The sequence below is a fragment of the Monodelphis domestica genome, chromosome 5 (assembly GCF_027887165.1).
Source record: "Monodelphis domestica isolate mMonDom1 chromosome 5, mMonDom1.pri, whole genome shotgun sequence".
NCBI classification, from domain to species: domain Eukaryota; kingdom Metazoa; phylum Chordata; class Mammalia; order Didelphimorphia; family Didelphidae; genus Monodelphis; species Monodelphis domestica.
This window is the reverse complement of record NC_077231.1, coordinates 99,658,639-99,679,582: the sequence shown is the minus strand read 5'-3', so window position 1 is coordinate 99,679,582 and position 20,944 is coordinate 99,658,639. Positions and strand designations below refer to the sequence as shown.

Here is a 20,944-nt window from a genome sequence, read left to right as displayed (position 1 = left end):
GTAGTAGTAGTAGTAGTCTCTCGGTAATGGAGGATGATGATTGTCTTTGTGCGGTTTTGTGCACAAAGTCATTTGTGCATGAAGATTTAAGTGGAAAAGTCGATGCACAGAGACAGTCCCACTCTCTCGGCTTTGGAAGCCTGGGTCCAGTGGCATGAAAAGTCGTTACGCCTGGAGACTTCCTCAGCTGCATTGGATGGCCGTGTTGTCTTTTGTGCTCCAACACGCCCTAAGCACTCCACAGTGCCTTGCTGCGTCGCCCTCTCAGCCGTTGAACCTTCTTATTGGTTTCTTCCGCCTGTTCTGCCGAAACAGTCTTCACATGCTGGGTGAGCAAAGCCCTGGTTCACCAGGGGTCCACGACGACCTGATGGCTACCCTCACAAGGTTTAGCCGTCCTGTCAAAGCCGTTGCCCAGGGTGTGGCCGCTGCCGCATGCTAGCAGCTACTGGGAGCCACAAGTGAGAACTGGGTGTCAGGTGAGGGTCAATTGTAATATACAATAAACAGGATAAGACCATTGGAAAGCATGATGAATAAAGCAGGGTAAGGACCTGTACTCTTTCTGCAGAGAGTCTAACCCTAAATAAAGTAAATGTTAAATAAATAGTACTTTAAAAAGTTGGGGGTCATTTTGTTCTGTCAAGTCTAAAAAATATTCAATGAACAATAAACCCAGAAGGCTCATACTTTCTCTTGTGTGGATAAATGGTCTTTCATTCTGTGGGAAATTATCTACAAATATCAACTGTTCCCTACTCATGTTTTCATTAAGGATACTCTCGTTTGATGTGTAGACCATTTTAATAAAGATTCTATAGAGGTGAGAAAGCAGCTATACTTCTTTATATTTGCCTTTTGTGGGAAAAAAGAGATATTTGAGTCTATAGTCTTGAGGCACATGTTAACTTACTTTGGTTCAAAGAGTATTAGTCATTAAATTAATATTTGTAGGTGATCTAAGAACTGTGTAATGCTAAAATCCCTCTTTATCATTTTACCTCTCTCTGTCAGCATCATCGGATCATAATTATAGTGGGAAGAGACTTTGATCTAACCCTTTCATTATTCATAGGAAGTACCTGAGATAAAGTGACTTGTCCGAGGTCACTAAGATAAGAAGTAGAGTCAGGATTTGACCTTAAGTCCTTTGACTACTGAGGACATCCCATTTTGCCACATTGACTGCCCTTCCATTCTCAATGTTTCAAGAGAAAGGAACCACAAAGAACTTTGGAGCATTTTGCATTTTTGCTCATTCTTAGGTCACTGAGCTCAAAAATTAAAAATTAAAAATCTATCCCTTGATGATCAACCTTCTGGTAATGAATCTCTCTGCTCTTAGCAAGGCTGCTTGGGCTAAGACAAGAGTTCTATTGCCAGGTTTTTACCTAAAGCCTTCCCAGCCTAGAAGAGGTCACTAGCACTTCTGATCCTCCGAGGAAAGTTTTCCAGATCCAAACTGAGACTTCAGAGAACTTCAGCAGAGGCCAGAGGATGTCGACTTGAATATTTCCAATATGATCGTTTTCTCCCTCTAAGTTAGAATTGTCCTCTGTAAACAAAACAGTAAAATCATTTGGTCCCTCCCTCTGAAAAACTAATTGATGGATTGTAGAAAATGTTGCATGCTAGAGGAAACAGTGACAAAGCTTTCTTCAAACAATCAATGAGCAGAAAGAGCCGAACCTTGGAAGCAGCCCCTGCCCAGTGGAAGGCAGCCACCATCTGCCCTTACATCAGCAGTTCTCAGCTTGGCTGTGCCTCGAAGACACCACAGGGGCCAGAACAAGCACCTGCTTTTAAAAAAAATTTTTAATAAGGAGGCAGACTCTGAAAGCACAGAAACCACTGGAAAGGTCTTAGAAATGACCACAGCAATAACTGGAGGCTCAGCAAATTATACACAAACTGCTTGAGGGAGCAAAAGAGCCCAGCCCTCCCCCCACTTATCCTTCTGGTTCTAACTTTGTTTCAAAAGTGACCTTGAACAAAAGACTACTTCTCTCTGAGTCTGTTTCCTCTTTTCCTGTAAAAGGGAAATGAAAACAAGAACATGGCATAATAATTTAGAATACCCGAGTTCAAATCTTACCTCTGCTTCTTACTCCCTGAGTGAGTTTGGGCAAGCTATTAACCTTCTCTGACATTTTAATGTCGTCATCTGTAAAATGGGGCCATTGACCAATGAGATCCCTTCCAGTGCTAAATTGATAATCCCATTATGGTGGTGGCTTCCTCTTTGGGTCTCAGTTTCCTCAATTGTTAAATGAAAGACTTCTCCATATTGATCTCTAAAGTCCCTCATAAACTCTAAGGTGCTCTCATATTTGTACCCTTCCTCTCAGGGGGTGGTGACCTTGTAATCAGATTAGAAAATTCTCTGACAATGTCAGGATCAGAAAGGATCCTAGATTTCAAAGTAGAAGGGACCTTACTTAGACAGCTCCCCTAGCATCAATTCCTTTTTCCTGTCATGTGCTGAAAGTCCCCAAGAGCAGAAAACAGGATCTATAGATTGCAGACAGAACTCAGAGACTATCTCGTCTGATGTTGTCATTTTATAGATTAGTTAAAAGTTAAGTGATTTTATAGGATTCTGGATTGAGAGTTTAGAGGATTTAGAGACTTCAGAAGCCAGCCAGTCCAATCTTCTTATTTTACAGATCAAGAGCCTAAGCCCTTGAGAGGGGAAGTGATTTGGCTAACACCCTAGGGTGTCTACAACATCAGTTGTAGAACTTGAATCTGGGATCTGAAGTCAGGAGGACCTGGGTTCAAACCTAGCCTCAGACACTTCCTAGCTGTGTGACTCAGTCACTTAACCCTCATTGCCTAGTCTTTGATATTCTTTTATCTTAGAATTGATACTAAAACAGAAGGTAAGAGGGTTTGTTTGTTTTTTAAGAAAGAGAACTTGAACCCAGGTCTTCCTAAGTCTGATATTCTCTGGTCTAAGGGAAGCACAAAGTAGGTAAATGATGAAACACAAAACAAGCTCTCTCTCAACTCCAGCACAGGGCCACTCTGGGAGCTGATACTGAAGGCTCTCAGCTGTTTATTTCATTCATGCTGGGGTAGTTGGCATAGGAGCAGAGCATAGGGAGCAAGATGCTAGCTGGGCTCCATCAGGTCCAGGACCAGAAAGCTGCCAGGGAAGGGGCTCATTGGCCTCTTGTCCTCCTTCCTGCCCCATCCCAATAAAGGACCCCTCTTCAAGGGGCTGTGTTGTAGACATGGAAGTCATCTTGCTGTGTGATGTGAAGCTTCCAAGGGAAGAGTCGTTTCTGGGAGGGCTGGTCCCAGGCCTGTTTCACCATGAGCTTCACATCCTGGTCAGACAGCAGCCGCACCAGGTCCCCCTGGCTATCCCGGTAATTTAGAGCAATGTCACTGCGTTGGAACTCTCTCCTGGTGGGGGAGAACAAGGGCAAGGGGACAAGAACAAGACTTAGGTGTGCTCCAATGTCAAGGAGAGAAACATGGAGAAGAGTGTTGGGTTTTTAATTAGAGGACCTGTGTGAAAACACCAGGTGTGCCCATCCTTATAATTATAGCTTTAGAGTTAGAGGAGACTGCAGAGGTCATGTAGTCTAATCTACTCATTTTTACAGGAGAAGAAACTGAGTCTCAGAGGCAAAGGGGTTTGCTCAAGTCTACCCACTAAGTAGTAGTGCTGGTATTTGAACATAGGCTCCACATCCAGGGTGCTCTCCACCATACCACTCTGCCCATCAGATCATAAATTCCTTAAGAGCAAGGATGGTCTTTTGCCTCTTCTGTATCCCCAGTGCTTAGTACAGTGCTAAGACACTTAATAGGCTCTTAATAAATGTTTATTGATTGATAGTTCTTTTTATGATGTCTCCCCCATTAGATTATGATCTCCTTGTGGATGGTGATTATCTTTTGCCTCCTTTTGTACCTCCAGTGCTTAGCATAGTTCCTGACACATAGTAGGCACTTAAAAAGTGTTTATTGATTGATTATAACATCATTATTTAATAGATGGGGAAACTGAGGTACAGAGAAGAAAAACAATTTGTCCTCTATCATACAAATGGTCACTGGTAGAATCAGGATTTGAACCCAGGTTCTGACTCCCACTTCATTATCTTTCTGCTGCACTACCCAGATGCTTCTCATGAAACATCCTGACTCTGATACGGCCTTTCTGTACAGCTGAGAGTACAGCTCAAAGCTTGTTTCTTCATCTCTGGAAAGGGGATAATGATGCCTGGACAGCCTACTTCATGGGACTGATAGGAAAATGATCTACAAACTGGAGAGAGCTATAAGAATGTGAGTAAGTAGGACTTTCCCCACCAAACCAGCAACTCCCCAAGCCCTCATTTGGAGGACAAACAACCAGCTAGTTTGCATCATATGCCACACTATATAGGGTTTGTTTTCCCCTTCTGGACTCAGCTTCTCCCCAGGACAATCTTTCCTGCCCATTACTTGAGAATGAATACTTTTTTAAACCTTTACCTTTCATCTTAGAATCAAATACTGTGTTCCAAGGCAGAAGAGTGGTAAGGACTAAGCAATGGGAGTTAAGTGACTTGCCCAGGGTCACACAGCTAGGAAGTGTCTGAGGCCAGATTTGAATCTGGGATCTCCCATCTCTTGGTCTGGCCCTCAATCCACTGAACCACCTAGCTGCCCCTTTGATCTTAAAGATCAGAGCCCATGATTTTCCAGTTCCTCAGGATCCTTAGTCTGAAGAGCTGGTCTGGGGAGTTTCCCTCTCCCATCCCCCATACCTCAAATTACCAAAATGTCTTTAGAACATTTCTTATCCTCTTTCAGGGCCTCCTTACCTCATTAGATCCACAAGATCTTTATAAAGTGGGGTGCTCCTGAGGTCCTCTTCTACAGCAATGTCTCTAAGAAGGTGACACCAAGAAATAAGAGATTTGTCAGCATGAGTTTGTGAAAGATGGATGCTCACTGTCCCTTTCACATCAGGGTATCTTTGGTTTTATTTTGGGATTTTGTTTATGTACGAGTTTGCTCTTACAACAATGGCCCACATAGAATGGGTTTTGCATGAAAATAAAATAAAATAAAAAACAAACCCAAAAAATCACTCAAGAACAGAAAAAAATATGGAAAAAGGATTAGCTTTGGCCTCTTTGATTCAAGTGACAGAATCAAGAATGATGGGTGCAACTAGTCTATTCTCTCTACGTAACATTCCATCTTCCTCCTCCATGACTGCCCACTTATGAAACTCTTACTCCTAAGCTTCTTTCAAGGTTCAGTTCAGATGCCACTTCCTTCAAATGATAATTCCTGATTCCCTCTGCTTACCCCACCAAATAAATGGGTCATTATTCTATATGAGAGGTGCATAGTCAATGGTACCCTTTTGATATCAGGAGAAAATGAGGAAAACTTCCAACATATTGGATAAATATCCTAAGGCAAGGTCAAGGAAAGATATGGTCAAAAATCAAACAGGAAGGATGGGAAATGGAAGAGTCATCATTGGCAGTATTGGATAGAACTCCCAAATGGAAAAGACCATAAATCTATGGATGCTATTCAGTACTCTGAAGTGACTTCTCCACAAACATGTTGTATAACCTGCCACCACTCCACCTGCCACTACCAGTAGGATATAAGCTCTTTGGGGGCAGGGACTGTTTTATTTTTTAATTGCACACAGTAGGCATATTCCTGTACCTACATAATCAGCATTTTTGATTATTGATTGATCAATTAAGTTGCAAAGAAAAATTCATTCTTGAGGTCAGTAAAAATTCCCTAATAGTTAGGATTGTCCAGTAGTTGAATTGGTTACCTAGGAAGGTAGTAAGATCCCTGTCCCTGGGGTTCTTCAGTTGAAGCTTACATGATCATTTATTTCATTTCAAGTTCGAGTTGAACCAGATGGTTTCTGAGATCTCTTCCAACACTCAGTTTGGGTTCCGGGATGATATAGGAATATTGCTGCCACATATTGTATATAGTACCACCATACAGAACCACTATGTTGACCCCTTCTGGTCTGCTCATTTGGAATTTCACTAATGCCAATAGGATCACCTCCTCAATCCAGCATGGCATCAGAGCTGACATTCGGTTGGCAATTGGTGTTACCCAATCACTCCTTGATTGACTTCTAATCTCCACTGGGCACCATGATGATCCTTCCCCCAATAAATGTAGGTATAATTCAGCAGCAGTGGCTGAGTCAGCAGAAGGCCCATCTATTTTATTCATTTCTAGGAATTCAATTAGATTGAGTCAGACCAAGCATTTCCTTCTTCTTCTACCTGCATTTTGGCTTCCTAATATTCAATTTGACAAACTTATAATGGTTAAGCTCAAGGTTCCATAGCAAACGAGTGTTGAAGAAAAGATTTGAATTTAGGTCTTCCTAACTCTAAGTTCAGTATTTTATCCACTGTTCCTCCTATCAGTCCCAAAATAATAAGTACTTATTGAATTGAGTGATGGATTGATTGCAAGGCACAGTGCTAGCCAAATTCCCTTGGCTTTGAACTATCCAATCAGCAACATCTTGATCCACTCTTCTACTTTATCAGGGCCCAGTAAGGTGATGGGAGAGGAGACCAGTATCAAAAGGAACTGGGAAAAATAAGGGAAGGCCACAGACCCCAGCTCCTGAGCTGAAGTACCTGATGGTGCTAATTGTGTCTTCATAATAGTAACATCGCAGCCAATTTGTGAGATCATCCTCATCCTCAGGGAAATCCTTGATAATTCTCACAAAGGAGACTGGGAAGATTCCGGTGGCCCCATGGGTAGTGCCCTGGAAAAATAGGAAGAGAGCATAGAACCTTGAGAGACAATATTATGACCTGGACAGAGTAACTGTGTCAAGACCCCAACTCAGGCACTTAATAAGTGTGTGATCATATGTGGCTGAATCATTTGACCTCTCAGAGATTTGTTTTCCTCCTTTGTAAAACAAGGAGGATAATACATCCACTACCCTTCCTATCTCACTGTATTGTGTACAAAGTGTTTAAAATGCTATTAGAAACAGGACTTACTGTCTCTTGTACCAGTTCCCTCTCACCTCTGTCAACCTAAGTCAGTCTTTTTAAGAGACATTGGGACAAAGTGAAAAACACAATGAGTTTGTCCTGAGTCATGAGACTCAGGGTTCAAAACCTGCTTCTGCCATTTAATATGCCTTCCTTCAAAAAAGGCAATTTCCTTTTGGATTCCAAAAATCCATTTCCCTGGACCTCGGTTGTTCATCAGTAAAATGGAATGGTTGAACTAGATGTCCTTGGGGGTCCCTTTGCTCTCTAGATTTATGATCCTGTAGCTTATTACTTGCATCACCTTGTCCAGGTTTGAACTCAGATCTTCCTTACTCTGGGTCTAGCACTCTATCCACCTCCTATGTGCCTGAAAACAAGTTTAAAGATTCCAGGTGTTGAGAGAGAGAGAGAGAGAGAGAGAGAGAGAGAGAGACAGAGAGAGAGAGAGAGAGAGAGAGAGGGGGGGGGGGGAAATGGGTTTAAGTATAAGTGAGAAGTTGGTTTTGCAAAAGCTGAAGCTAGCCTGGGCTGCATGTTAAGAACTAATGACAATGGGTTCTGGAACTCAGAGGGAGGATTTGAGGAGTCACCAGCTGCTGCTAGAGGCTCTTGGCTTCCTGTCCCTGGAGCTGAGGGGAGAAAAAGATATCTGGTCTCTGTTGTTCCTGCCCGTATAAAAGCTACAGTGAAGTGTTCCTACCTGCTGAGAAGTACCTTCCTTACTTAGAAAATCCGTGTATCAACCCAGCCTGAGCAAGAGACAGTGTTGGTCTGAAGACCTGAGGCAAATCTCAGTGCCTGGTCCAGCTGGGTTGGACTCCGTCATCAGGAATTCAGTCCTTGGCCAACTAAAGAGTGTTTCATCTTATAAACCAACCGGGGGATTAATTAGATTCAGGTATAGATAGTGAGGTTTGGGGAATCTTAGCCAGAGATAGGCCAGAGCTTAGGGAGCATCAAGTAAATGAAGAATTTCCCATGAGGGAAATTGAGAATGAAGAGGCTAGTGAGATTGTTTAGAGCTAGGGAGCCTCTGTTTCTTAATCCTCCTTCCCAATCCTTTGTTTATGATCAACAAATCCCTTTTACCTGTTCATCAACACTGTCTTGGAGGCCTTATCAAGCACTGGTCCCAGTGAGTGGGGCCATCAGCCTTACTTCACTGAAGGGTACTGAGGGTTCAAATACAACATAGTATGCCAACATTATTTCACAGGTCAGGAAATCCTGCTCTGGAATCTTTTTGTTGTTGATGATGATGTATAAGGCTTTAACCTTTGCAAGGCACTTTATATCATAATTTTAAGATTAAAATGTGTTAAAGACTCACCAAAGTTTTACTTAAAATAAAAATTGTCAGTATCATTTGTACTGTTTCTTTCCCCTCTGACCTCTATTAGGCTATAAGCTCCCTGAGGATAGGGAGATTCTTCCATTCTGTGTCTTTCTATCTCTAGCACCTAGGACAGTGTCTAACATAGAGCACTCATAATTGCTGAATGATTTGATCCATTGGTTGAGAGAAGGATGGAGGGAATAAATATTTATATAGCACCTACTATGTGTCTGGCACTCTGCCAAGCTTTTTCCCCCCACAAATATTATCTATTTTATTAATTAAATATTATTTGGGGGTGGGGGATGCTGTGCACACACGAGCATGAATACCTGTGCTAGAGTGCTCCTACAAGCTCAAACACAAAGATCTGAACTGAGTGATCAGAATACAAAGGCAATGAAAGAATCCTGCCCTACCCTCAGGGAGTTTACATTCTACTGACAGGAAAAACCATTTATGGCTAAGTTCATGCAAAATGTAAACAAAATTGTCCTTTCTGGGGCCTCTAACGATAACCCTTCCTAAATATCTCTTCCATGTATGAACCTTCAGATCTTTGAAGAATAATCAGTCAGTCTGCAAGTGATTATTTATTGGTTGCCTCCAATTACAAAGACAAAAACTCCACTCTCAAGGAGTTACAACAATGTCAGTCAGTCAATCAATTAATAATCAAGGTCCCGTAAGTCTCTTGAGGTAGTCTCATGGACCATGGTTTTGAGTAACCTTACCATCTCCCTTCCTTGCTCTATTTCTCTTCCTCAGATTACCCTCAAATAGTCACCACAAGGTCATTTTACCTCCAGCCAGTCCTTGTTGATTCGGCTTAACAGGAAAATCATGTCTTTGGCCTTGAATGTCAGCTCTAGTTTGCTGTTTCCAGTAAAATCAAATAGTGCCTAAGAAGACAAGAAATTAGCTGGGATTAATATGTCAGATATAGTCCCCAAATCCTATAATCCTTGGGCAAGTGGGAGAAGGGAGGCAAACATTTCTGAGGAAAATATACATTTGTGAAATAAAAATAACCAGTTCTGGGAAACAGTTAAGGGGTTTACCTATTGAATTTGGATTCAGCATTGTGTAGGGTATAATGGGTGGTTCAGTGGATTGAGTCAGGCCCAGAGACAGGAAGTCTTGGGTTCAAATGTGACCTCAGACACTTCCCAGCTGTGTGACCCTGGGCAAATCATTTAACCCATAGTGCCTAGCCCTTACCACTCTTCTGCCTTGGAACTAATACACAGTTTCCAAGATGTAAGATAAGGGTTTGAAAAAAAAACATTGTATAATAAAAATCCATCTCTTGATAATCTGACATTGGCTGGTCTGTTCTGAAGTATATTAATTAGTCAACATTCTGAAATGGTAACCATGATTCTGACCAACTGGACTTCTCTGCTATAACAAACAACTGTGACAATGTGGTGTAATATGTACTGAATCTGAAAAAATGAACTCAAATCTTGCCTTGGCCATCTACTAGTTGTGAACCTGGCATAGTCACTCAGACTCTCTGACCCTTGGTTTCCCCATTTGTGCAACCAGAATATTAGACTAGATGAACTCTAAAGTCCCTTCCAGCTCTAGAGCTATGATCCAACATCTTATCTATCCAACTAAAACCATACACTAGTAGCTGACATCTGAGTGAGTGAAAAATCATTTATCAAGCACTGGCTTAATAAATTTGATAGCCCTCCAAGGATTACAAAACCTTTTATGGACATTATCTCATTTGATCCTCACAACAGCAGTGCCTGGCACACAGTAGACATTTAACAAGTTCCTAGCTCTAAAGCTAGAAGGGACCTCAGGGGCCATTTAGTCCAAACCTCTCCATTTTACAGAGGAGGAAACAGATTTGGGACCATTGGACCTCAGAGACTATCTAGTCCAGCTGCCCCATCCTAGAAATGTCAGCACTAATGAATAAATAATGAGATAGGTCCCTATTTGACAAATAAGCCACCTAAGATCTAGAGAATAAATGACTTTCTCCCGATCACGCTGCTAGTTAATGACAGATGCAGATTTCTAACTCAAGTCTTATCTGACCCCAAATTCAGTTCTTCTCACCACATTATACAGTCTTACCCTCCATCCTCCCACCCTAAGACATTCGTGCTCCCACACATGGAACAGGAGACATTCAATGAACGACAACTACCTGGGAATGGACTGACTAGTCAAGTCCCTGTCCATGGTGATGGTGAAAAACCTGCCAGGGGAGGAGATGAAAGCCTGAGGGAACACATACCTCAGCACATGGGGCACCCAGACGGTCAAAACCAGGGGCTTGAGAGGAGATGTTCTTGCTGCAAAGAGAGACATTCCGTATTTTCTCAAGGTCTATAGGAGGGGAAAGCTCACAGAGCTCCTTCTCCCCCAAGGAGATGCTTCCTTTGGCCCAAGGGAAACAAGACCCATTTGAAAGGGAGCTCCTTGAGGCAGGGACCATTTTTCTTTTAGCTTGCCTTTGAAGCCACAGCCCTTAACACAATTCCCCATGCTTAATAAATGATTATTGACTAATTTGACAAAAGAGAAGGGCTAAGCTGACCCAGAGAGAGAAGCAGAAGCCAGAGGACAGACATTTGCTTTTTCACTCATTACTTGAATACAGGAGCCATCCCAGGCAAAATAGAAGAGAGGTACCCATTAGCATTGGCCCCAAACTCCTGTCCCAAAGGTGGTTTGGATTCAGAGCTTGGAAGGACCTTACATGTAGGCTTCCCACTTTATGAAAGATGTTGCTGGATAAAAATCCACCCAAAAGAGAGTGAGCAGGGTGGTGAGGGGACCTCTTTACCAGTCCTCCTTAGAAAAAAAATCACCACATACCTTCTGTGTATCTATTCTATATATTCCTATTAAATCCCAGACTGCCTCCCCCTTTAGAACATAAGCCCCTGGAGGGAAACTTCCTTTTTTGTCTTTGTATCCACAATGCTTAGCCCAGCACATAGTAAGGGATTCAGAAATGTTTGCTGATTGACATTTCTGGACATGCACGTGTGTCTGTATGTGTGCAATATTTGTGTGCACACATGTATATGTACATGTACATGTGTGCCTATGTGTATACATATAATCCCCTGCCGTAGAATGAAGCCCCTTGAGGACAGGAAGTATTTCACATTGGTCTTTGTATCCTCTGTGCCTAGCATAGTGCCCAGTAGTAGTCATTTCATGAATGTATGTTGATTGAAAGATTGATTGGAAGCTGTGACACCTGAGGACTGGTTTCAGGAACTGGAGAAGAGAAGACTGCATGGGGATCAGTTAACTGTCTTTAAATTTTGAAGAGATGTCATGAGAAAAGGAATTCAACTTATTTTGTTGGGCACAAGATGGCCCAGGGAATTGAGGGGAGGGACTGGAGTCAAGAAGACCTGAAATAAAACCCAGCTTCAGACACTTGTAAATCATTTTTCTGCCTCACTTTTCTCATCAATAAAAGGGGGTGATGACCACACCTACCTCCCAGGGTTGTTATTAGGTTCAAATGAGGCAATATTTGTAAAGCACTTAGCACAGTTACTGGTGCATAGTATTTGCTTATAAATGCTTGTTCCTTTTTCCACAGAATGTTGAGCAAGGCACAATGGGTGGAGAGAACAAGAAGGAAGATTTAAGCATAAGCCTTCCAGCAAAGCTGTTCAAAAGTGGAATGGGGAGCCTGGAGAGATTAATCAGAAATTAGGATTTAGATCTGAAGGGGACTTTGGAGATTGCCTAGTACAATGCCTTCATTTTACAGATAAGGACACTGAGGCTGAGAGAGGATAACAGCCTTTCCCCACATCACAAAGAAGTAAATGATAAAGGCAGACTCTACCCAATGTCCTTGACCTCCAAAATAGGACTCTAAAAACCACCACAAGCCTCACCTGCTCACATTGATCCTACAGGACTGGGCTTTTCTTCTACTTCAGCACTTGCTCCACACCTCCCCTCCCTGCTCATGCTATAGCAGAAATCCTCTCTGTGATGCCTGAAATACATGAGCACCCAACCTCCTCTTGGAGGCAGCCAGTGAGCCAGAACTCTACCTGTGTGATGCTAGGAAAGCCACTGGGCCTCTTTGGACCCCAGATTTTCATCTATAAAATGAGGCAATGGACTAGATATTTCCTTTTTTATAAACCTTCCTTTCTGTCTTAGAATCAGTACTATATATTGATTCCAAGGCAGAAAAGCAGTAATGGCTAGACAATGGGGGTCAAGTGACTTGCCCAGAGTCACCCAGCTGGGAAATATCTGAGGTCAGATTTGAACCTAGGACCTCCTGTCTCTAGGCCTGGCTCTCCATCCACTGAGCCCCACCCAGCTGTCCCCTGAACTAGATAATCCCTAAGGCCCCCTTCTGTTCTAACTCACATGTTTGTTTGAACCTCCTGAGAGAGGCTGCCCCATTTAGAGAAAGTACAACTATTAAGAAGATTTTCTTTCCTTTCCTCTCCTCTCCTCTCCTCTCCCCTCTTCTTCTCCCTGTTTCTCTCCCTTCCTTTCCTTTCCTTTCCTTTCCTTTCCTTTCCTTTCCTTTCCTTTCCTTTCCTTTCCTTTCCTTTCCTTTCCTTTCCTTTCCTTTCCTTTCCTTTCCTTTCCTTTCCTTTCCTTTCCTTTCCTGCCATCAAGCCTAAATCAATATCCCTTGTACCTTGCCCTCAGAGCTCTCTGGGACCAAAGCAGAGAAGCCAGTTACCTCTTCTAGTGACAGTGCTCCCCAAAATTGAGCATGTCTTCTCAGATGCCCCTCAAACATTCTCTTCTCCAGACTCAATATTCCAGGTCCCTCAACCCCCCTCTCCTATGGCTTTATTTTCAGTTTCCCTCACAATCTTTGTCATGTGCTTGTGGATTTGTTGCTGTTTCGCAGTTTCCTTCCTGAAATCTGGTCCCCAAGACTGAACACATGACTCCAGATGTTTCCTGGCTTGGGGAGAGGACAGCAATTTGATCCCACTCCCTTCCTCTGGACAAAAGCACTCCCTGCCAAGGCATTAATTAGGGGCTACCTCCATAGTCCATCATGTGCCACAGACCCCCAGGGATTCCCAGACCCCTTCAGGATGTCCTCCTGATCCAAACTCATTTCATAATGCAACAAAGACTAAGTCATTTGTTCTCCAAAAGGCTTTTCCCCCTTCCAAGTATATATTTGTGTGAGGACAGATTTTCCTTCGTCTGCCTCCACCAAAACAACATAGATTGGATACAGAAGCAAATAGGAGAATCCAGGTGTCTTAAATTAAACTAGATATTAAAGAGATTTGTAAAAAGATACAGAACAATGCCACACATCTTGCTATGTCTGTTTTAGAAAATACAGTTGTTTTCCATTAAAATGTTATGTTAACATGTAATAGGTTTATTATTTTGAAATCAATGTTTTAAAATTTTATCATTTTTAATTTATAATAGAGTAAGTATCAAAAGATATGACTCATAGTAACTAAAGCCTTTTAAGGTCTTCAATATTTTTTCCTTTTTTTTTTAACGTTTACTTTCCTGTCCCTGTAACAACTCTAAGACAGAAGGACAGGGGTAAGCAAACAGGGTTAAGAGACTTTCCCAGGGTCACACTGCTAAGAAGTACCTGCAGTCATATTTGAACCCATATCCACCTGATTCTCTATCCACTGTGCCACATAGCTGCCCCATCCTCAATAAATTTTAAAATGTGTAAAGGAGTCCTAAGATTAGTAAGTTTGAGAATCACTAGTGGAAAAAAGAGCCAATCTTAGAGTTCGAAGGATGCAAAATCAACTCCCACCTTTGACACATGGTGACTGGGTAACTCTGGGGAAGTCTCTTATCTTCTCAGGCAACTTTTCAAGAGTATATATGAATTAGAAATAAACTGCTACTTTGAATCATGGAGGCAGTTTTGTGGTAGAGTAGGTTGAGCCTTCTTGACTAAGAATCTCTGAGTTCAAATCTGGCCTCAGACAAAAGCTGTGTGACTCTGGGCAAGTCACTTGGGCAAGTCTGCCTTGATTTTCTCATCTTGAAAACGGACAAGATAATAGTCCCTATCTTCCAGGATAATTGAGAAGATAAAATGAGAAAATATTTATAAAGTGCTTTGCAAAATGTTAAGTGTTAGATAAATGATAGCTATTATTATCAATGAGATGAAACAAAACTATTACCTTTCTCCAAAATGGAGGTGGTACAAATGGTATAGAATCACCTTGTCTTACCCACCAAATTAAGGGGGCTTTGCTATCATAGGAATATTCTGGAGGTAGCTCAAACCCCAGAGTGTGATTCTAATGCTGGCAATTGGGGTCTTTTCTGCCCTTTTAGAGACCCAGCTTTGACATAAGAGGTTAGAAGCTAGATGGGTTTCGACACTCACACTCTCCGGGTTCGAGGCCGAAGCCGTCTTAATGCCTGAGGGATTTGCTCAGAATCATAGGAAGACTGGTAGAAAAAGATCCGAACATCCTCATCCATCAGGACCCATGGAGGCAGACTGAGGAGTTTCTGTGTTTGGAAAAGGGAGAGGGGATGTTAGAGAGGAGACACAGAGAAACCAACTCACAGATGGAAAGACTAGAATCCCAAACAGCTCCTTGAAATGTCTCCATCCTCCTCACCCCAATCCTTCCCCTCCCAAAGTGGGCATAGAGCTGATACACTGACTGTCAAACAATTGAGAGAAGGGCTGTGAAATTGCTGTGAAAGGCAGGGATGAAATTTTCACTGACAAAAGATGTCTATATTGGGGGTGGGGGGGAGCACTCCATTAGGAATCCAAAGATCTAAATTTGAATTCTGGCTTTTCCCTTCTCTCTGCTTTAATTTCCTTATCTCTCAAAAAGAAGGGGTCAGCTTTGACCCAGCCATAGCATTGCTGGATTTGTACCCCAAAGAGATAATAAGGAAAAAGACTTGTACAAAAATATTCATAGCTGTGCTTTGTGGTGGCAAAAAATTGGAAAATGAGGGGATGCCCTTCAATTGGGGAATGGCTGAACAAATTGTGGTATCTGTTGGTGATGGAATACTATTGTGCTCAAAGGAATAATGAACTGGAGGAATTCCATGGAGACTGGAACCACCTCCAGGAAGTGATGCAAAGTGAAAGGAGCAGAACCAGGAGAACATTGTACACAGAGACAGATACACTGTGGTACAATCGAATGTAATGGACTTCTATTACTAGCAGCAATGAAATGACCCAGGACAATTCTGAGGGATTTATGAGAAAGATGCTCTCCACATTCAGAGGAAGAACTGTGGGAGCAGAAACACAGAAGAAAAACAACTGCTTGATCACATGGATCAATGGGGATATGATTGGGGATGTAGACTCTAAATGATCACCTGGTGCAAACATCAATAATATTGAAATAGTTAAACCCAGATATGGGAGGGGGATGGAGGAGGGGAGGGAAAGAACTTGAGTCTTGTAACCATGGAAAAATATTCTAAATCATCTAATTAAATAAAATATTTTTTAAGTAAAAAAAAAGGAGTCAGGCTGGATGATAGTCAATGTCTCCTAGGGCTCTAAATCTATGGTCCAGTCCTTTACTTTGGGCAGAGGAGGTAGTTCAGATGTTAGATGTGTTGGGAGCTCTCCAGGAAAGAAAACTCCTGTATCAAGCAAGAGCTGCAACTATTCTGAATTTTCTAGGCTTAGACAATAGTCAGAGAATAATACTACAGTAGTTCTGGGCTGGAGGCAGTTCCTACTGGCTTATCAAATTTTCAGTGTGAGCATGTACCTCTCAGAAATACAGTTAATTCTGGAGTCAGCTGGGTAGCTCAGTAGATCGAGAGATAGGCCAAGAGATAGAAGGTCCTGGATTCAAATCTAACCTCAGATTCCCAGCTGGGTGCCCCTGAATAAGTCATTTAACCCCCATTGACTAGCCCTTACCACTCTTCTGCCTTGGAACCAATATACAGTATTGATTCTAAGTCAGAAGATAAGAGTTTAAAAGAAAAAAGAAAAGAAATCAACTAGCACCCAGCTTGATTTATTACTTTGTTGATTATCTAGACTTTTAGGAAATGATGGATAAAGTATTAATAATAAAGATTTAACTCAAAAGTATTTCCTACAGTACATTTTTGGGAGGAAGAGGGTTCTGGTTGTTAAACATTTAACAGCACACCCCTGGAGTACTGTGAGATTAAATGACTTGTCTAAGATCACACCACATATGTCTAAGGTGAGAGATACTGGAGACTCCAAGACTGGCGATTTTTCTCATACAGTGCTTCTGAGCAAATTAATGATAAAAAATTGAATAAGCTTTCCAGAATTCATGATAAAAAGTCCCAAGGGACTCACATGTATTGATTGCCCACTGGACCTGGAATCAGGGAGACCTGAGTTCAAATTCAGTCTCAGATACTTACTGCTGTTTGATTCTGGCCCGCCCTAATTGTTTTTTCTCAAAGTGAAAATGACATGGGAGAAAAGTAGGTTCCCTGTCACCAAAAGTATTCAAGCAAAAGCTGAATAAGCACTCCTAGAATGGATTTCTTTCTAGCTCTGTATCGTCTTGGGCAAATCTCTTAACATCTCTCAGCCTCCGTTTCCTAATCAATAAAATGGAGATAATAATTGCACCAACCTTCATAGGGTGTTGGGAGGATAATAGGAGATAATATATGTAAAATATTTTGTAAACTTTATGGCGCTATAGAAGTGTTAGCTATTATTATTCTATCTATGATGTTATGATAAGAGTGTGTGTTGGAACAGGTAACCTCTGAAATCTCTTCCAAATCCATTTCTCTCTAATCCTATGAGCCATAAGATCACAGATTTAGATCTGAAAGGGATCTTGGGGGTCCTCAAGGCCAAGAGAGAAGGAGACTTCCTCAAAGTTCCAGGTACAGCATGTGGCAAAGCTAAGGTTCAAACCTAGGTCCTCTGACTCCAGAACAATAGAATGTGGGATCACAGATTGGGAGCTGGGAGGGGCCTTAGAGTCAATCTAGCCCAAACCCCTTATTTTAGAGAGGGGGAAACTGAGGCTCAACATTCTTTCCACTGTACCCCACAGTGATAGCCAGAGAAACTAAGTGATTTAATCCAAAGTTACATGGACACTACAACTCAAGATGCAAGGAAGCCGCTAATAGAAGCTTTAAACATTTGATGCCTTAAGCTCTAAGCTCTAATATTTGGAGTTATGCATTTTAATTACAAATTTGTATTTTCCAGCTGAAGTGAATGAGCTTCACGCTTATATGTTCTCTGTTTGCTGTTATCACAGTGTCCCCTGCTGGAACAGCGAAGTCATGACCGTTGAAGCTCACACTGTCCTTCCTTTGGGTCCTGGGAAACAGTGAACAGCTCCAGTCCTTCATGGACCCATAGATTATCCAACCCAAATCCCATGCCCATAGAAGGTCAGGGCTGGAATCATTCACTGGGTCTCAGTGTGGTAAGAGTTTTGGGCAGTATGGCAGAGTGGCAAGAGAGTGGTACAGTGGAAAGGTCACTTGATTTGTAGTCAGAGGACCTGAGTTCAAATTCTGATCCAGTGGAACATTGGTAAAGTCCCTTTGCCTCCCTAGTCCCCAGTTTTCTCCTCTGTAAAAAAACTTTTATCATCTTATATAGCTTTCAATATATGACTTTTTATCTAAGGGACAGAGACAGAAAGAGAGAAGGAGGAGGGGTGGAAGGAAGGGTGGATCAGGAGATAAAGGAGAGAGGAGAGAGAGAGAGAAAGAGAGAGACAGAGAGGAGAGAGAGACAGACAGAGAGAGACAGGGAGACACAGAGAGACACAGAGAGACAGAGACAGAGAGAGACAGAGACAAAGAAAGAGACAGAGACAGAGAGGCAAAGTTCAAAGTTCAAGTTTTCATCCCAGCTGTCTATTATTAATTAATTTAAATGCCTCCCCTCTCTGGATTTTCTCCTATTTATCCTGACCACATCTTGTTTGCACCTGGTGTTGGCATGTCATCTCCCTTTTAGACTGTGAGTTCCCTGAGGACAGAGACTATATCTTTAGTTTTCTTTGTATCTCCAGCACAATGCCTGGCGCACAGTGGGTGCTTGATAAAAGTTAGATGACAATTCCTATTGACTAATTGATGAATTGCCTTGGGAAAATACCCTTTCCTCTCACCCAGTGTCATAGATCTGGAAATAGAGGGGACCTTAAGTCCAGCTAGTATGGGCTCTCAGTTTATAAGTGAGAAAACTGGGGTCCAGGAAAATATAACTCACATCCTCTTGTTTCCCTCCATTGTCTTGGTTCTAGCATTCAATCATGTTAGCACCAAACTCATGTCCTTGTAAGCAAGACATCCCCACCCTCTGCTCATTGTTGGCCCTGAAATAACAGCTGGAGCTGGAGTTGGTCAGAGGTCAGAAGTGGTAAACCAATATTTGGGAGATGACTGGAAATAGACAAACAATGACCTTTGGGGGGAGAGAATTTCTCTGACAAAGATCCTGGAGTGGTTTGCCATTTTCTTCTCCAGATCATTTCATAGATGGCAAACAGGTTTAAGTGACTTGTCCAAGGTCACATAGCTAATAAGTGTCTGGGGCTAGATTTGAACTCAAGCCTTTTTGATTCTAGGCCCAGCACTCTATCCACTGAGCCACCATTACCAGGGGAGAAAACTGAAAGTGGTAAAGAAAGGATTGGCCTTGTCAGCTCCACTTGATAGAGGAGAAATGGTCCTGGGGACTTAAGCAAATCATCAGAAAACATTCTCAATATGGGGGTGTAAAAAAATAGACTCGAATACAGGACTACAATCCCCATGAGCCTTTGCTCCACTTCCCCAGAATGCCTTGTAATCTCACCTGGGCCGAGATCGAGAAGATATTTAAGCAAAGGCTTTTGAAGGGCTCTGGTCCTTTTGAACTTCCGTTTTGGAGCAGAGGCGTCTCTTCCATGATGTGAGGTTATTTTGTCTAGGCCTCTGGCCTAGACACATGTTTCTTACTTGTATATTCTTAATCTTTAACCTTTAATAAACCTCTAAAAAAAATATAATACTCCTTGCAGAGAGAAACTAATTTCTACCTGCCTCAGTCTCCCCATCTCCCCTAAATTTTAATCTTACAGTTGGCGACCACTAGATTGGATGAGAACTTCTCAAAAAATTTTTAGCCTAGAGAATTTTTTTTTTCAAGCCAAGGTTCTCCGAGATGCTCTTTAGAAAACCATCTTGATCAGCTCCTGCCTGCGGCCCTCTCCAGCTCCTGCTTCTGCTCCTGGCCTCTCACCTGGTGCCTGAGCTGTACTCCAGCTCCCAGCCCGACCCACCCCGGCAGTCTGTCTCTCACCCATCTGGCTTGGAGCAGATCGCTGAGGACTCATTGCGACCAGCTGGTAACAGTATTGGCCACGTGGGCGGAGGGGAGAGACTAGAGGGAAAGGAGACTGGACAATTTTCCCTTAGGCTAAGCCTCCACGTGGCTGGGGGTATTGGCCACAGGGGTATCAGAGAGGGGAAAGACAGAAAAGACTAGAGAGAAGAAACAGATCTTTTCAAACAGAAACTTAATAGCAATGGGCTGTTTAAAAGGATTTTTGACTCTTCTGGCAATTTCATTGACTTTACCTGCCTGTCTGGGAGCAGACTCAGCCCAAAGATTCAACTTTAACTTTGGGGAGGAAAATGGGTGGCCCAGCGAACTGGAAGCCAGGCCCAGAGACGGGAGGTCTCTAGTTAAAATCTGGCCTCCACTGCTTCCCAGCTATGGGGCCCTGGACGGATCCCTTGAACCCCATAGCCTAGCCTTTACTACTCTACCTTCGGACAATAGACATTTAAATGGATAATTAAAAACAAACAAACAAACAAAAAAAAAACCCCAAGGAACTTTGAAGAGACTAAAGGCTACATTCTAAGGCATTTCAGACTCCAATGGTTTATAAACATCTCTATATTCTATTGCATTGTTTTGTTATGGTTTAACTTTGTGATTTTAAGTTCATATATTACTGGATTCAATATTATTCTGTGAACTGAAGGTTGATTGAATTTATTTTGAATGTACTGAGTTTTGAAATTCTGTTGTGTTTCCCCTATAACTGTTGAACAAATATTATTGTGAATAAGCCCATATATGAAAAAACAGCTTTTTTCTATTTTGCTGAGGATAGATGGACTTCAGAACTGGTTATAATTGTATTAACAACCTTTGGAATTTTAATGTGCTAAATACCTCAAATGATTTGATTTTAAGGGTTTTTTAAATATGATTTTGGAATTTTTTTAACAGTCTGGTTATTTTTGCCTGCCCCTACCACGAGGTAAGGCCCATTCTAGTAGCTGAAGTGAAATGTATTTTATAACCCCCAACCTTCCCACATGTGAATGGAAGTTGGGCAGTTAATTTCAGGGCATTTGTACCCTTAAAAAGCCTCCAAAAGGAGCACCCCTTTATTTATGCTCTTTAGCTCACTATTTTACTTCTACCAGAATGATATATAGATTTCTTGATTATGTTCTTAACCCAAGATGAGTTTTACTTTGTTTAAAAAATATGTTTAAATACCAAGGTTGAAAGATTGCTACATTTGTAAAAATTGTGACAAATGTCCATCAATTCAAAGGTTTTAAAAATGTC

The 20,944-nt window shown here is 42.0% G+C and overlaps 1 protein-coding gene across 1 annotated transcript in view; it reads right to left on the bottom strand.

Annotated features, from left to right (window-relative positions):
- Positions 1 to 3,010: 3,010 nt before the first annotated feature.
- NCF4 (neutrophil cytosolic factor 4) overlaps positions 3,011 to 20,944 on the bottom strand; it is a 30,901-nt gene continuing 12,967 nt past the window's right edge. The window contains exons 5-10 of the mRNA XM_001376125.4: positions 14,732 to 14,859; positions 10,625 to 10,682; positions 9,165 to 9,263; positions 6,651 to 6,784; positions 4,824 to 4,889; positions 3,011 to 3,411 (exon numbers count right to left, since the gene is read on the bottom strand). Coding sequence (XP_001376162.1) covers positions 3,216 to 3,411; positions 4,824 to 4,889; positions 6,651 to 6,784; positions 9,165 to 9,263; positions 10,625 to 10,682; positions 14,732 to 14,859 — 681 coding nt within the window. The 3' untranslated portion in view covers positions 3,011 to 3,215. The remainder of the gene's footprint in view (positions 3,412 to 4,823; positions 4,890 to 6,650; positions 6,785 to 9,164; positions 9,264 to 10,624; positions 10,683 to 14,731; positions 14,860 to 20,944) is intronic.